Source organism: Calidris pugnax, unplaced genomic scaffold (assembly GCF_001431845.1).
Source record: "Calidris pugnax isolate Ruff unplaced genomic scaffold, ASM143184v1 scaffold19, whole genome shotgun sequence".
Classification (NCBI taxonomy): Eukaryota; Metazoa; Chordata; class Aves; order Charadriiformes; family Scolopacidae; genus Calidris; species Calidris pugnax.
The window spans coordinates 4,337,343-4,354,727 of NW_015090775.1; the positions used below are offsets into that span (position 1 = coordinate 4,337,343).

At 42.8% G+C, this 17,385-nt stretch overlaps 1 protein-coding gene across 2 annotated transcripts in view; it reads right to left on the reverse strand.

Moving 5' to 3' along the window:
• Positions 1–13,350, reverse strand: part of LOC106890298 (macrophage mannose receptor 1-like) — a 36,255-nt gene extending 22,905 nt beyond the window's left edge. For both annotated transcript variants that reach the window (XM_014946041.1, XM_014946031.1), the window contains exons 1-13: positions 13,216–13,350; positions 10,963–11,361; positions 9,585–9,758; positions 7,663–7,827; positions 7,243–7,359; positions 6,501–6,644; positions 4,939–5,121; positions 4,610–4,764; positions 3,698–3,811; positions 2,216–2,331; positions 1,276–1,424; positions 657–856; positions 143–264 (exon numbers count right to left, since the gene is read on the reverse strand). In XM_014946041.1, coding sequence (XP_014801527.1) covers positions 143–264; positions 657–856; positions 1,276–1,424; positions 2,216–2,331; positions 3,698–3,811; positions 4,610–4,764; positions 4,939–5,121; positions 6,501–6,644; positions 7,243–7,359; positions 7,663–7,827; positions 9,585–9,758; positions 10,963–11,361; positions 13,216–13,276 — 2,099 coding nt within the window. In that variant the 5' untranslated portion in view covers positions 13,277–13,350. The remainder of the gene's footprint in view (positions 1–142; positions 265–656; positions 857–1,275; positions 1,425–2,215; positions 2,332–3,697; positions 3,812–4,609; positions 4,765–4,938; positions 5,122–6,500; positions 6,645–7,242; positions 7,360–7,662; positions 7,828–9,584; positions 9,759–10,962; positions 11,362–13,215) is intronic.
• Between the last annotated feature and the right edge of the window lie 4,035 nt (positions 13,351–17,385).

The following is a 17,385-nucleotide window of genomic DNA, read 5'->3' on the forward strand; positions in this document are numbered from 1 at the left end:
TTCTGCTACTTTGCAAGGATATACACAGCCTTTGCAAGGTAGAAACTGATCACCAGAAGTCCCTTATGTCTTTCAGAAAGGCCATTTTTCAAATGCCTTTTTTCCCCCCTACATTTAAATGACGCACTGTGCAGATACTTACAAGCTAATTATTAGATTTTGTTCTTCTTCACTGTGGATACATGCCAGATCTCCTCCAATGGCTCTGCAAAAATCTCTTGCACCAAACCATGTTTCCATTTTCTCCCTTCCTCGCTGAAAAATCTATAAAAAGTGGACAGTTAAATACTGTGTTGGGTACCACAGAAACTTAGAAACAGCACTGTGGGCTTCTATCCTTCATCTGGTCTTCTGGTCTCTAGGTTTTATCACTTACTATTTAACTGTGCAACCATAGGCCTGTAGTCCTCTACCAAATTTGATTATTTCAGCTTTGCCTTTCATACCATCTCCAAGTCCTAGTGACTCCAAACTTACTTCAACCTACATACAGCACTTCCCAGCACTTCCCTGACACATGACCTGGGGATGGCTGGAGACGTGTTACCCTCCGGGAGGTACCAGGTAGGCAGGGTAAAAATCCACCTTCCACGCACACATGAAACGTGCTCTCATTTGAAAAGACAAAGGTCTGCATTCAGAAGTTGAACACCTACTTTGAAGCAGAAGCTGCTCTGAGAAACTGATTGCCACCCATCTGGGCACGATGGGAGAGGGAGCACCGTTGGAGGAGGAGGGGGAGTCGCTCCCTCTACCAGCTGCTTGCAGAGAAACAGGTTTGTTTCTTCACAGTTCAATATATCCCATAATCCAGCAGAAGTTCCTGTCGTCATGGCCACGCAGCCTGACTCCCTTCCTGCATGAAACATTTTTTTTTTAACTTTATTGATAAATAGCAGCATCTTCTCAAAGAACATGCTACTTAATTAGATGTAACCTGTCCCCACTGTGTTTGGATGCCAATAGATTACAGTAGCTCATGTGCACCTCAATTAAATCACAAATAAACTTTATCAAATTTTTTTTACGTTACACTATGAATCACCACCCATCAAAGCCACCAAACAACAAGGAATGATACCAGCAGACATATAAAGTCCTACCTGGTCTACTGGAAGGAACTACCATGATCTCTGATTTAAGCCCTTTAGCAGAAAATTGCAAAGTTGTTTTTTCCACTTTATGCCATCAGAGTTTCTAAACCACTATTTAGCTTTAAAACCCTCACTTCCCAGGCCCCCGGAGTGGAAAATCAGTGGCCCTCATGGCACGTACCAGGCATCCCCGTGTTCCAGTGGGTGAAGGTGACAACATCCCCGCTGGCCCACTTGAACGTCCCCTGCTCCTCTGTATCTGAGAGACCAATCCAGAAATACTTTGCTGGATTGAATCCAATTACAGAAGTGAAAAAAGCTTGTTCATATCTGTGAAGAGTAAGTACCAAACTGATGTATTGCGTTTTACCGTAATTCGTTCATTTCCTCAAAAAATTCATTGTAGTAAATCTGGTAAAGTTAAGGTGTTTTGTTAATATGTGGGAAAAGATAAGTATGGATTGAAGCAAGGGTGATGATCTTACTTTAAGAGTTCTAACTCTCATATAAATTAATTTTTATTTTATATTTTGGTAATGTAAATACTGTTTAGAATTTAGCGTGATTCTGTTCTCCTTTTTTACTGCACAATGAACACCACGAGCCAAACAGTACTTGTCTTAATGCATATATGCTATTCATTCTTTATAAATAAGTACTACAGTGTTTTACGAAGTCTAGATAAGGTCTAGATCTTTAAATCTTGGTTACTCTGGGGCAAAAATTCTACTCTTTCTAAAAAGGGTAAGTTTAGAGATCCGACTGTTACAACGAAAAGGCTGAAAAGCTCAAATCCAGAGGAAATACATATTTCTGTGCTTATCTGTTTATTTTTAGTACAATAGATTTTAAAATAATCTGGCAATTTGGGATTGTTGGGGGATTGAGGCAATTTTCTAATTCTTGGAGTCAACAACAGTGCAGGCGTGTGGCCTGAATTCTTGAATTGATGACATCAAGCCCCTGACATATTTTGTGATACTTCTTCACTTCTACCATAAGTTTTCCAGCCAAGGACTGGTGTCACATGGGACACTATGAACATATGCAAAGAAGGGTCTCCTGTTTGGCCCTTCCATGCTGGGTGCAAGTATGAAAGGACAAGAATTACGTTTCCATACCTGTCTCTCACAGAAGCCAGGTAACTTTGGTTTTCTTCACAGATTTTTTTTGCTTCTAAGAAGGTTGCTGGTAACTGCCCCACGGAGTAACAGTAGAAGCCGTGCTTCATCCAGCCCTGTCAGTGTCAACAGCAGAGATGCAGGGAGGGGCTGTCAGATGGTGCACCACAGCACGCTTCCAAAAGCCACCTTCATACCACACCCCCAGCCAAAACTAATCTCAGAAACAGTGAGAGGAAATGAAGAAGATAATCGGACACAGCTTTTGTAACCACAACTGTGTGTCTTGCCCTTTGATGAAGGATGCACAAGCTGCAGCAAGCCGTGGTTGTGACTTGGAGAATGGCGAGCGTGCCCACAGCCGCTGCGTGGCTCCTCGTGTAAAGCCTGCCCTGCTCTCTGTGTGTGCAAGTCCAGCTGTTGCAAGAGGCTCCAACAAGTTGCAAAATGTTCAGCTCGATAGTCAGACAGCAGTGTACCCAGGTGGCCAAGAAGGCCCCCAGCATCCTGGCCTGTGTCAGGAGCAGCGTGGCCAGCAGGAGCAGGGCAGGGATGGTGCCTCTGGACTGGGCACTGGTGAGGCCTCACCTCCAGGGCTGGGTTCAGTTCTGGGCCCCTCACTACAGGAAGGACATTGAGGGGCTGGAGCGTGTCCAGAGGAGAGCCACCAAGCTGGGGAGGGGTCTGGAGCACAAGTCACACGAGGAGAGGCTGAGGGAACTGGGCATGTTGAGTTTGGAGAAGAGGAGGCTGAGGGGAGACCTCCTTGCCCTCTCCAACTCCCTGAAAGGAGGGTGTAGAGAGGTGGGGGGTGGCCTCTTCTCCCAAGGGAATCATGACAGGAGCAGAGGGAATGGTCTGAAGTTGGGGCAGGGGAGGTTTAGATGAGATCTGAGGAAGAATGACTTTCCTGAGAGGGTGGTCAGGCCCTGGACGGGGCTGCAAAGGGAAGTTGTGGATTCACCATTCCTTGAGAGATTTAAGAAAGGTGTAGATGTGGCACTTCAGGGCATGCTCTAGTGCCCGAGATTGCTGGGTTGTGTCTGTCTGTGGGTGGGTGTGGGGTGTGGTTGTTGGGTGGGTTTTTTAGTGGTTGGACTCAATGATCTCAAAGGTCCCTTCCAACCATGAAGATTCTGTGATTTTGTGATTCTGTGATTCATGCCTCCTGCAGTGGATTGATGGAACTGTGAGGGCAACCCAACAATGTCACTCAGAGAGCAGCTCTTGGGGGGGAAAAGTTCTGCACTGGGAGAGAGATGAGTGAAGTGTGCACGCAAGGGAGTGAAAAAAAAAAAAAGAAGTCAGTCTAAATTTTGTTTAAATAAAGAAAAAAATTTCCCCATTAGTCTGAGAAGTATCAATGCAGACAAAACTAACATCCATCAAGAACAGTCAAAATAATTGATTTCTGTGATGCTCACTATCATGGGGGTAAAAGTAAGATGCAACCACCTTTCACTGCTTTTCTTTTACACTTACTTTCTGGCAGCCTGGGTAAGTAACTTCAGCTTCCCCTGATTCTTCTGCCAAAGGTTTCCTTTTACAAACATAACCGAGTTTCACTTCACAAGCTCTGTCAGCCCAGGATCCATCCTGAGGAAGGCAAGAAGAAACCATAAAGAGAAATGAAACCTAGAGAAAATCCATATCAAACAGGAATATTCACCATCCTCAGAGAGAATCCTTCTCTCTTCGCATGGCTGGGACTGTTCCGGTTCTCTCCCTTGCCCTGATGCTTTCTCCAAAACCCCCAAATCAGGAACACAATGAAGACAGTGAGGACCACATTTCCCTAGAGCCGTGAGAGTTGCGTGCAGGAAGGAAACACGCTGCTCCACTCTATTCTCACCAGCACAGTATTTATTATGAAAAATATGAAAAAATTATAGTTAAAGAATTTTTCCCCAGTATTATGATATGTCATTTTATGCTGAGTATTAAACAAGATAGAACTTTTTGCTCCTAATTTTTTGTGCCTCCAATAATACGAGCCTTCAAAGTAGCTTTAATAAACCTATATTTTAGATGGTTTAGGGGAAACATAAGGAAGTCCCTGCTCTGAGAATATAGTCTGCAGCTATGATCAGCCAAATTGAATGTGAATGATAAATTACATCAACCAATTTCAGATGGCAGACTTGTTGTAGCTGTTGTAGAGCAGACCAAGTCTCAGGCTTCTGGTGCTCTACTCTACAGCTTCCTAGATCTGCTCTCCAGTCTCCCACCACACTAAGATATTCAGAATTAAACCAAGTTCTTAAAAACCTTTAAAATGCTTGTCCCTTTTTACTTTTTTTTTCAATTTTTTTTTTTTTTTTGGTCACAGGTGGGGTTTTTTGGAGGGAGCACAAAGGACAGAAGAAAGTGTGAAAGTGGGAGAGGGACTTTTACCTCTCCCTTCATAACGATGCAGTCTGCCTTATTCCGCGTGTGGGTGGGCTCTCCGCGATGCCATTTGGTGTAAGTCACAGGTGTCCCATCACTCCATTCAAAATACATTGGAACCCTGAAGTCATTTAGACCAATCCACAGCTCATCCTCTGGCTCTGGGGACACAGAGGTAAGGGTATGGCTTAATGTGGAACAATCACAGCTCACACCCACTTTTGACTGAACAAGGACGTTTTAAAAAAACATTTAAGATGGAGGTTAAAATGATTAAATGAATAATAGCAAGAGTATAATTCCAGATTTAAAAAGTGACCTGCAGGAATACTCACTGTACCCAAGCTGAGACACTGTAAAACTGTACTCCTCAATATTATGAATACTCGCCAGCTCTCCATCTTCTTTTCTACAGGAAGACTGCGCTTCTTTCCATATTTTGGGTGTTTTGTAAATTCTGTAGCAATGACCTGCATAGGCCACCCATTCCCTGGGGCACTTAAAATGCTTTAAGTCACCTAAAAAAAGTTATTTCAAACAATTAATAAGCAGTCTTATTCAGTGCTTTCTTTTAATCAAAAAGAAAATTACCTGGACTGATATGAATTTTAAATATTGGAGCACATACAGGCAGGGGAGGGAAGCAAAGGTCTGAGAATCATAGAGATTCTGAGGTCATAAAGAATACAAACCAGATTTTTCCACACAAGTTGTGCTGGGAACGACCCATAAACTCTTTTGAATGAATGAAATACCTACTAAGTAATTTGGCATGTAAACTTGCAGGGCACAATGCCATGTTAAATATCCCTCAGTGAGGTTCTGGGTACAGCCATGTTTTACAGAAAAGCAGCTCTTTTCCTGCACAGGGACTTGATTTGGTGAGTTTTGGAGATTTCGGATGTTTTTTCTCTGGGAATGCCAACTGCTTGGGAGCCAATTTGAGCTCCTGTAGAGCCCAAATCATACATCAGAGAGCCCAGACATATTTCTATGTTATACCAGACGTGTCAGAATTCCCAGCTGCACAAAAATGCCACACATTGTGGCTATTTCTTGGATGTGAATTGAGTATGACCAGCCATCCTCCACTGCTTTGAAGGTTCACACCATCTGCACCTACAAAGGAAACTGAAGAGGGCAGGACATGTACCCAGCGTTGGTGTGTGGTCAACCACATTGTTCAGTGCCTCCTGGACGTGGTTTTGACCTGTGCAAACTTGCATTCTTCTAGGCAACATCCAGTCACAGTTTGGAGGATAGCATGGGTCAGAAACCATTCCTAGTAAGATGTCTGGAAGCAGCCAGAATGTACAGGATGCAGGCTATGATGTGCCATCCATCCCCAAAACCAGAGAGTAATCTTATATACTAGTATATATGTAGCTGAAGGAGTTACTGTAGAGTTAGTAACATGCTGGGAATTCCCAGGTGAAGTAACTTCCATTTCCTTCACATAGATAAGATCTAGTTTGCCTCAGGTGCAAAGGGAACTCAATTGAGAAAAGGTGCCAGCCCCATATTCTGAAATTTTCCTTTCAGAATAGAGCAAAAAGGGGCAGAGAGAGCAGGGAGAACATGAACCCTGGCTCACATCTTCTTGCAGAATACATTTTTAGTGTATTTTTCACAGCACAGGATATTCACCAGCCTTTTGTCACCTAGATAACATGAGTAAACACAAAATTCTGCCTTCTTTTGTACCCTGGGATCTTTTCAAAATGATGAACATCTAGACATCATCTTTAAAATGAGCCAGAAAATTAAAGTCTTCTCAGCATTTGACCCAGTTCAACAAGTATAACCCTTTTGTTTTCACCATATACTGTCATTTCATATATGGCATCCTCCCAGTATTTCTTATTGCAAAATCAGCCTTATTTTTTGACCAACTTACCAGAGGCAATAGTGGAGGAATCTGAAGAGGAGTTTCTCTTTTGGCAGATATATCCCAGTTTGCGATCACACGCCTCGTTTTCCCATTTGCCGTTCCTACCTTGGAAGGTCCCACATATTTTTCCGGATTCCATAGAGGGATTTCCTTTAGGAAAGAGGCACAACATACAGAGAATACCTCTGTTAACACTGAAAATTTTCACGTCATCACAGGAGGGAACACACAAGTCTTTTGCCATTATCAAAATAGGTAATATGGTAATGTGCAAGATGGTGACTTGGATTCTAAGAAGAAAGTGGAAACTTGCTAAGATAATGTACATCAGATAAATGTCATAAGCAGTAACTGAGTAGAACAACTGAAAATATTTTTTTATGCAATGTTTCTGTTCAGGTTTTTTTCTCTTTTCTTTACATTCTCTTGATATAATTTTTCATTAGTTTTTTGTTTGAATAATATGCCTGATGAGAAAATTATGGGTGGGAAAAAATATGGAACAATCTGTAGATATTTGTTTCAAACTATTTTGTTAGATGAGCTTTCTGCTTTTTCTGGGAAATTCAGAATTAATGGTGATCCATGTCTGGTGTTATCCCTATTTCTGTAATATCCTAGCGTTTCCAGAATCCCCTGTAATCTGTGAAAATTCTATGAAACCAAAGGAATAAGGTAACAGGAATTTGGGGAACAGAAGAGAAATTCAGCCCAGACACCGATCATTGTTTCAGATAAGTGAACTTACCTGGAGCCCAGTTTAGGTATCTGAAGGGACTGCCCCCAACCCACTGCCAGCCACCATCAAGTGCACTGAAAAGACCAGTCCAGAGCTTTGCATCTACACCCAGGCTGCTGGTGATCCCTAAATGGGCAAAAGAAACCAACAGTCATGTTATTAGATGCCTCTGATTTTATATGTTGCTCAATAAAACTTGAAATAAAATTTTAAAGTGTGGAAAAAATGTCATAGTGATTTTTTTGGTATAGGTCAGATTTATTCCACTATTTTAATACATTGTTTGTGAGAAAGTGACAAGCTGTTTTAAGAATGTCACTAAGACCTATTTTTACAAGGTAAATATAAGAATCCATGTTTAAGGTCTTTGAGCTGACCTACATTTTAACCATATGCATTAATTTGTTTGTTGATTTTTTTTTACTTTACCTAGTAAATACATTCCTTCATGAAGGTCTGTGACACTTAATAATTCTGCATTCTGCTGCTGGCAGCTTTTTCTTGCTTGATGCCATGTCAAAAGGGATTCTGAGTTTATCTGGTAGCGTGTTTCTGTCACGGGATTTGTTTTCCAAAGGTCACTGTGGATGGTGTCTATAAAACATGGTAACAGCAACTTGACAAGATAATCATACTTGCTTATGCAGAAAATAAAATCTTCATTGCAGACTAAAACTATGTAGCTGTATGATTTACTAATTTTTTACATGTACTTTCCCCCACATGTATACCTTGTACATTCAATGTTAACAATACATAAATAACAAAAGGAATTATTTCTCCTTACAAACGTAATTCTTCTACTTTCACCATGTTCTTTTTATTTATGTAACTCATCTACTTCTCCCACAGTTCAAGCCACATTAACCCACTCACTGATGTATTCTACCCATACACACGTTTCCCTATTCCCTATACAGAACATCTTCTTACCTTGAGACCCCTCTTATGCTCTCCTAGACCTCCCAACATGACAGAAACCATCATTTCCAATCAGATGTGGAGCAGGCATGAAGGGGTTGTGCTGGGCTCACTAGCTGTGTTGGGTGATTTGTGGGTATAAGGAACACCAAGGGCAAGCGAAGGTCACTACCCGTGTCTTGCAGCCTTCCATTCACTCCAGCCTTCCTCTTCTCTGCTCTATCCTTTGATACACCACTGCCTCTTGCTTCCCTTCCTCATCCATTGCACTTCTTTCCGCCTTTAATTTGCCCTTTCTTCTCACCTACTCCTAGGGGATTTCTCTTCCTCCTGCCTTCTCTTCCTCCTCCCTTCCTCATCACCACCCTCACAATACTCCCTGTCACAGAATCACAGAATCACAGAATCACAGAATCTTCACGGTTGGAAGGGACCTTTGAGATCATCGAGTCCAACCACTAAAAAAAAAAACGAAAAAAACCTCCACAAACAGACACAACCCAACGATCTCGGAATCCAACCACTAAAAAAAAAAACCAAAAAAAACCCTCCACAAACAGACACAACTCAACAATCCCAGGCACTAGAGCATGCCCTGAAGTGCCCCGTCTACACCTTTCTGAAATCCCTCCAGGGATGGTGACTCCACCACCTCCCTGGGCAGGCCCTTCCAGGGCCTGACCACCCTCTCAGGAAAGTCATTCTTCCTCAGATCTCATCTAAACCTCCCCTGCCCCAACTTCAGACCATTTCCTCTGCTCCTGTCATTATTCCCTTGGGAGAAGAGGCCAACTCCCCCCCCTCTACACCCTCCTTTCAGGGAGTTGGAGAGGGCAATGAGGTCTCCCCTCAGCCTCCTCTTCTCCAAACTCAACATGCCCAGTTCCCTCAGCCTCTCCTCATGTGACTTGTTCTCCAGACCCCTCCCCAGCTTGGTGGCTCTCCTCTGGACACGCTCCAGCCCCTCAATGTCCTTCCTGTAGTGAGGGGCCCAGAACTGAACCCAGCCCTGGAGGTGAGGCCTCACCAGTGCCCAGTCCAGAGGCACCATCCCTGCCCTGCTCCTGCTGGCCACGCTGCTCCTGACACAGGCCAGGATGCTGGTGGCCTTCTTGGCCACCTCGGCACACTGCTGGCTCATGTTCAGCTGGCTGTCCACCAACACCCCCAGGGCCTTTTCTACTGTATGTACCAATCTCAGGAGCGCTGCAGAACTACTTCTCATCTCAGCTGGAAAACCAGTGAGCGTGAAGAACAGGTAGCTCGTTTTGTCATTGCAGAGCTCACCAGTGAACTAAGCGAGCCAGGATCCAACACACTGTCTGATGCCACTTCACGTCCCAAGGAGATTTTGACCATGAGAGTGGATTTTGACATGAGAGTGAAATTTTTGCTCAATGCCTTTCCTGAAATCTTCAAAAATAAATTACCTTTTAGCGGGCAATTTCCAAAAGACTGGTCTTTATCAAAATCTGAGGAAGTTGCACACCAGAAAGAGCTCGCATGGTCACTGCGGGGGATGCACTCAGCGTACCATCTACCCTTGAACTTAAAAGGGAACATGCAAGGTGCACCAAAGGCATTTCCTCCCAGTGTGTAGATATCTATGGAGAGAAACATAGAGTAATAGCAGTCAGTTGACGTCAGATGTTCACCACAGTGTCTGCTCATAGGCAGCTCTCTGAGTTATGCAAGAGCTCAACACATGAGTGCTTCATTACTATAAAGCCTTCCAAAGCTGTTGTGCCAGCTAGACAGGACTATGGCAAGATATTCAGAATTACAACTCTCAAACAACCCTTATTTGGCCATCAATCTAATTTCTGACATTTGTTCTTTTCATTACTGTCTGGACTCCTGTGTCAGAGATGTTTGTGACTCAGTTTCTCCCATCGAAATGGGAGATCCCAGAAATACTTCTGCCCACGGAAAATGTTTAGGATCTTTTCCTTTGTTTTCCCTGTGTGGTTGAAAAGGCTTGGAAAGAAGATATCAGAATATTTTGTTAGTTTTCATAAGAGGGAGTTTTATTTTAAAATTGCAAGTGACTCCACTGGGAAGTGGCACTCCCATCTCCATGCAGTTTAATTTGCTATCATCTGAACAAAATTATGACAAATTTCATTCCAGCTGGAACTGTTGTAGGGCACAGGAAAAACTTCATCCCTTCTTGTTTAACTTCCCACCCTACCAGAGGGATGCTCAATCTACATATCCCAGGAGGGATAATAATGCAGGAAAAGGTGACCCGTCTCTCCAGCAGTCTTTTGCCAGGCAATTAGGAATTACTGCCTCCTGAGCCTTTAAACACTGGTTTTCCTTTTGCTTTTTCCTAATTTTCCTTCCCTCTGGGCTTGGGAAACACCAGGTAAATATTGTTAAAAAGGTATTACATCTATGCTAACTAGAAATTAACTTAGAGATACTACATGCTCAAACCAGGTAATAGCAACAACAAATACTTAAATATAACACAATTGTCACTTCTACAAATTATTGGGCGTATTTTAAAACATTCATAGATTTCTTTATGCTGTTGCTGTACAAAGAGAATTGCCATTCTCCCTTATGATTACATCGTAGGCCTTTGTCATTTGATTCTTTGGTTTGGCAGAATTGCACTTTTCAAGTCATGCAGAAATGTATACAGTCATATTTGCCTTTTATTTCTACTCCCTATTTGTAGTCAGCTCCGCTGCTGATGTCACTGTAAGAAAAGGGTTGCTGAAGGACAGGCAGGCAGTGGAATACTTTGTAAACAGGTACAGCCAAGTCACCTGGAAATAGAGATTAATTTTTAGTACTCACCCTCATAACGCCGGGAGCATATGCTCTCTAAGGTTCCATGGATTTTCCACCTGCTCCCCTTGCCCGATAATCTGGACAACCTGACTTTCTTCCCCTTCCCTTTGCCATAGTTGAAAAATAAATCCTTGCCATGGGTTGCAAGTGTCTCATTTCTGCATTCCCACCACTGGAGCTCATTCGTCCTGTTGCAGGATTCCAACGTGATGGCTGCCTCGTTGTCCTTGGTGAGCACTCCCAGGCACAGCTTGAGGGCCATGCTCAGCAGCTGCGTGGCAGAGACCCACCTGAACTTTTGAAACTCATTATGCTCATCACAAGTCGTAGTTATGACTGAGCTGGAGTTTTGAGCTTGGGCGCAGAGCTTGCTATCTTCGTTATAGATGGAAAATATTCCGCTATCTATAAAATAAAACAGGAATGCAAACAGGAGAGATTTCATAGAAGATGGGTCAGCTACTTCTATTTGACAGTCTGCTACAATAAAAAAAAATCTAATATATAGAGTAAACAGGGAAAGAAATCAAGGGAAGTTCATCATGAGTATGAAGGATATTCATCAAAATGCTCTTAAGATGGAAGCAACACAGAAGCTGAAAATATAGCTCTTTCAAGAGAAATTGCTCTTCTTCACGTCCCTCCTTAAAACACACTGTTCTCAAAATGCCGTTCAAAAATGATTTCTATTAAATTTCATGAGTTCTTCAAAGTTCCACCACCACACAGCATATTAAACGGCTTTAATTTCACAAGTACAAGGGCTTTTTCCTTTAGAGCTATTAAGAATGTTTTACGTACTGAAAATGCAACCTTTTCTGAATGGCCCAGAATGACTTTGTGGTGTTCAGCTCATCAAGCAAGTGGGGTATTTTTCATGTTTGGTTAATGATTTTGGAAGTTTTTGGCAACTGTGCAAAAAAGTCATTTCTTCACAGAATTCGGCTTGTGAGTTTCTCAGGAGGGAAGCCAGGACTTGCAGCATCATCACTTCAGTTCTGAGCACGCCTGAGAGAACTAAATATCCCAAGTGCCATTAATAGCTACACTTGTAAACAGAAGCCTGAGATGCTGCGCAACAGGGTTGTGTTTCTTAAGAACAGCTTCAAAGAAGCGGCACAACTTCAGCCTGCTCCAAACCTTGACCGTTTCTTCAGCTCACCTTAGGATCATAGAATCGTCTAGGTTGGAAGAGACCCTTGGGATCATCGAGTCCAACCATCTCCCCTACTCTACAAAGTTCTCCCCTGCACCATATCCCCCAACACCACATCTAAACGACTCTTAAACACATCCAGGGATGGTGACTCCACCACCTCCCTGGGCAGCCTGTTCCAATGCCCGACCACTCTTGTGTGAAAAATTCTTTCCTAACGTTCAAGGTCTCTTGCCAGGGGTGGAATAGTTAAATGGGGCTTCACAGCCACCACTCCACCCCTCAGAGGTGCCAGGGAGTGGGTGAACAGCCTAGGTGATGCTTCTCTGAAAGGCTGCAGACATGAACAAGCCAGAAGCCATTTCCCCTGGCACAGCTCTCCTGCTGCAGCAGTTCTTCAGAAGGTTAGCAGAGGATGGGTTAGAGCCAGGTTGGTCTCACCCAAAAACATGCACATAAGAAATTCTCCTGTAGCGGATCAGAGCAGCGTTATTGGCTACTCCCTGCTGCTGTTCAAGCACTGACACTTGGACTCCCCCAGTTCTCTAGCTGTTGGGGAAAGACCTGCAGACACAGCATCATGTTTTTTCCACTCAGCAGTAGCAGCGTAGGAAACCCAACAGACAGAAACTCTTAAGGCCCTTCCTAAAGCCATCAGATTGGAAACAGGATTCCAATATGCAACGATTAGTGTGCCGTGTTCTACGTCAGCTGCCTAAGAAACTCAAGGCACACATCTGCCAGGGGTTCTGTGTCTGTTGAGAGGACACTGCCCTGTCCACTGGAGCTGCATTAACCTCCTATGGAGTACTTTCAGACCAGCTTTTGTCCACATCCAGCTGCCTGATTTTTCAAGAATCAGCACTACTTAAATTATGCCCACATCTGTTGGCGTATTTCTTTCACTCATACGCCACCTTGAAAACTGGGCTAAGGAAACAGAATGCCTGTACAGATACCACCAAATTTAAGAGCTGAATAAAACTTGTTCATATTACATGCTGTTATTAGATCTAAACTCACTCTCCACCAAGAAACTCATCAGGAAAGCACGAGAAAGAACTTGCGAACCTCCACATAGTCCGCAGACAACAAAGACTTACCAGATATTTGAAGAGACGTGCTAAAAGAGAAGAGAAAAGTCAGGAGCAGGTAGACAGCCATGGCCAAATGCCTCACCCCCTTCTCCCTGCACCTCAAATTTATGCTGAGGATGAAACCCGTGCCTTGCAAGAAAACTCTTCTGCACTGAACCAGATTGACAAATCCTCCTCGGTTTTTAAGGCCCTACAGATACAGGGAAGTTCTGAGCTGCAAATAAGGAACTGCATCATGTCACATGAGTAATTTTGAAATAATACATTAATGAATAAACTTTGCTTTCTAAGCTAGTTTCTCTGCTATATAAAAGTTTTCTCTTCCATGGCAATATAAGAGCTAAATCGTAACATTGTAGTGAGGATTTCTGGAAACATACCTCACAAATCAGAATCATTATTCTTACAAAGAAAGTTACATGAATGTCTCTTTACCAGAAACAAAAGGAAAGGGTAAAAAAGAAGAGGATGATTTGTCTGTATCAATAAATGATGATAAAAGCCAGAGTGCAATGCAGTACTATGAAAAATTGGCTGAGACAGTATGCAAACCAGGATTTCCAATGTCTGCAGTTCCACAGAAAAGAGAAAAGCCATAGAAAATATGAGCTGTGTTCTTCAGGATAAACCTCTTGCTTCTTTTGCTCCATTCCTGAGTATATGCTGGAGCAATGCACTCAAACTGACAGCATCAACTGAAGAAATTCTGAAAAGAAACCACACAGTTCTAGAAAGAAGATAATTTGTAACTGGAAATTATGGATTTTCAATTATTGCAGGAGAGGAAAAATTAAACTGATAAGGAATAATGCCACATTTTTCTTCCTGCTGGTCTCTGAAAATTCACTCTCCCTAAAGTGCACACCCTCCAGGCACTCTGACAAAACTGTGATGTTTGCTTTGAAAAAGTCATGATAGGTAAAAGAATTAGAAACACGTAGAGGGTAGGGAAGAGAAAAGGCACTCCTGTGGAAGGTTAACATCCTTTTTTGCACATGGCCTTTGAAAAATTTCCCATACTTCAGGAGAGGCTGGTTTGGGATTACTTCCCCAATACTGTATTTGCAGCAAATACTCTTTAGGATCTTTCCCTTGCAAATTGCTCCTGTTTTAGGCCATGAAAACCCTGGAGGCCTGCATGAAGATATGGGATCCTGCTTCTATTGTTCTGACTCAAATGCAGATGGACAACTCACTGCATCTGAAAAGGTACACAGGGAATTAGAGTAGAGTAAGAATTACAAGTGAGACAAAAAAGCAGGACTCGAAGGGCTGCAGATCCAGCTAGGCCTGAAACATGGAAAGAATGGGAGCCTGAGAAGGACAGGACCTGAGGAAAGTGGGAGAAAAGAGAAGGCCGCCTCAAGAAAGCGGCAGGTGGTCAATTAATCAGGGAATTATGATGCACATGCAAAGATGGATACACTGAGTCTGGAGTAAAACATCCTGGTACTCCTCAAGATGGGAACATTTGGCTCTGCAAGCTCAAATTCCCAACTTCCCTCAGTTCCTTGTTCAGGAGCTCCAGATGTGCAGATAGAAAAAACATCCTTATTTAGGCAGCAGAAATGTAATGTCTAATGGTTCTGCTGTATACAACATCTCAGCATTTCCAAAGCTACCAGAGGCAACAAGTGCAATTACAGTAGGGAAAAAGAAGAGGGATATGAAGAAAGACTGGTGTTTGGTGAAGGACTGTTATAAATGACCTGCTGAGAGAGGCTGACAAAGAGTAAAGCATCCTGAGGTCAGCTTCACCTCAGCGTTTGTATGTTGCTGTGAGCAGACCCCATCACAGAAAGTGGGAAGGGAGATCAGAGGGTTGCAAAGACACAACCCAGCCTCTTCCACTTGACAAGGCACAGCCTGACGTGCTAGAAGTGGCGAGGAAGAAAGGCGGCCGGGTTTTGTGTTGAGTCAGCGTTGTTCCTTCAGCAGCCTCTGCTCCCGGGGCAGGAAGTTACACTCAGAGTGTGCAGATTCACCACCTTCTCTCTGAAGTCTGAACTCTTCTGGAGAAAAGGGGAAATGAAAATTAAGCGCCAAGGTATCAAGAAATGTAGCAGTGGTGCAAGGAGGCAAACCTTTATGTGCTGCTGCATAGTCCTCAGCTGCCCGCAGAAACGGACGGGTGAGTCCATCCAGGTTCAACCGGATGCTTCCCTGAGTACGTTAAATAATTCATTTTCACAAAACACTGGCATTAAAATCCACAAGGAATTTTGTGATCATTCAGCGTGCTACAGCCTGATGCAAGATTTCAACCCAGAATCTCCACATACAGCACAATTGCAGTTTTGAACTGAAAACATTTGAGAAATAATAATTGAAAGACACGCTGTAAACATCAGTAAAAATATTCTAGCCTAACAAAACCTCAGAGAGTGAATAATCCTTTCATGTCTCTAGACAGGCTCAAGACATACTGAAAGAGCAACATATGGCACTTTCATGCTGCATATTCATGCTATGTATCAATTTTTTTTCTCTTTCATTTATCTAAACCATCATGATCAAACAAAAAATCTTGGCAGAATCAGAGGTTTATGCATATAAATTATTAGTGACCAGTTTAAAGTTTTCTTTTCTATCCACCACTTACATTTCATCTTGTTTGTCAATAAATTATTTTCCTTGTTTTTACAGCAAGAATATTTCAGAAAAGCAAGATCTCGATTCCTGTGTGAACGTATATTTCTGCAACATACAGCCTAAAACCTCCCCTAAGCAGTGGGATCTACTCAGGAGACAAAATCGGAGATCACAGGAGCCATGGGGTGGTTTGAAGACAGCTGAGGGATCCCAAGAGAACTGGCAGCAGAGGACAGCTGAAAGAATTCATGATGGATCAGAACACATATAAGTAACAAATTTTATCACATCTATATGAAAATGAGTAACTCCCAAGAAGACCCACTGCTTTCTTTTTGGTACGAATCATTTCCCCAGCCCAATCTTCAAAACTGTTTTTAGGCAGTCAGTTGTTTATCAGGAACCCCACAGCTTGGCAGTGGGAAGAGGACATAACCCCAGATCCCCAACTGGTGTTTGGTGACACCATTGCACAAGAACTCAGCCCAGGGAAGATGGAAATAACATGAGGGTGTGGAAAGAGAATTCCAGTTTGGAATCTAGTCTCAATTTTTTTTTTTAAATTGTATGATCACTTTTGTCAGAAAGATGGCCAAAGGAATGACAACGGTAAAGGCCTGGGACTGGGCTCTGTATTCAGTGCAATTCAGTGCAATCAATGAGTTGCCATCACCGAAAGGTACTAGCCGGGGGAAAAAAAAGAAAAAAAAAAAAGAAAAAAACCCCCAACCAAATAAATCAAATCCAAACAAACAAAAAAAAACCCACTAAACAAAACCAAAACCAGAAATCCTGTACTTTATAATTAAAAGTCCCTAGATAAAAGCCTTCCATTTAATCTTATATTAATTAGATACTGTTTAAAGTATTCAAGCTTAATAATTTCTCTACATTCCATTGCAAAATTCCTATTAGAGTTTGTGTATGAAGTATCAGTGCTGGATTGGGAGGAGAGGACCCAGCCAGGACAGCTGACCCCAGCAGAGCAAAGGGATATCCCATACCATCCCACACTCAGTAGATAAAGCTGGGGGAAGGAGGAGGAAAGGGGGGACATTCAGAGCGATGGCGTTACGTGTGATGGAGCCCTGCTTTCCTGGAGGGGGCTGAATTCCTTGTTCTCCATCTGATTGAAACGATGCCATCCTACACATCATTCCTTGTTCAATCTCTGATTGAAACGATGCCATCCTATCCATCATTCGTCAGTCAGCCCGGTTTCTGGAACACAAGGCACATCAGGTGGTGCGAAGAACCATACGAAGTGCTGGTCCTTGAAGAGACAAACAACTGGGCATTAAAAATGGAAAGAGGAGTAGGAACAGAGGCAAGGAAATAACTGGGAGAGAGGAAGCAGAGCCAGAGAAAAGTTCCAGGACAAACGTCCCCATCTTACCTACACGTGTACAGCATGCAAGCATCTTACTAAATCACTCAGCTGACATTTTTGGTTTGGTTTTAAGAGGACAATCCCTGGACAGATTAAGGAAAACATGGTGAATATCTTAGAATCATAGAATCATAGAATCGTCTAGGTTGGAAGAGCCCCTTGGGATCATCGAGTCCAACCCTCTTCCCTACTCT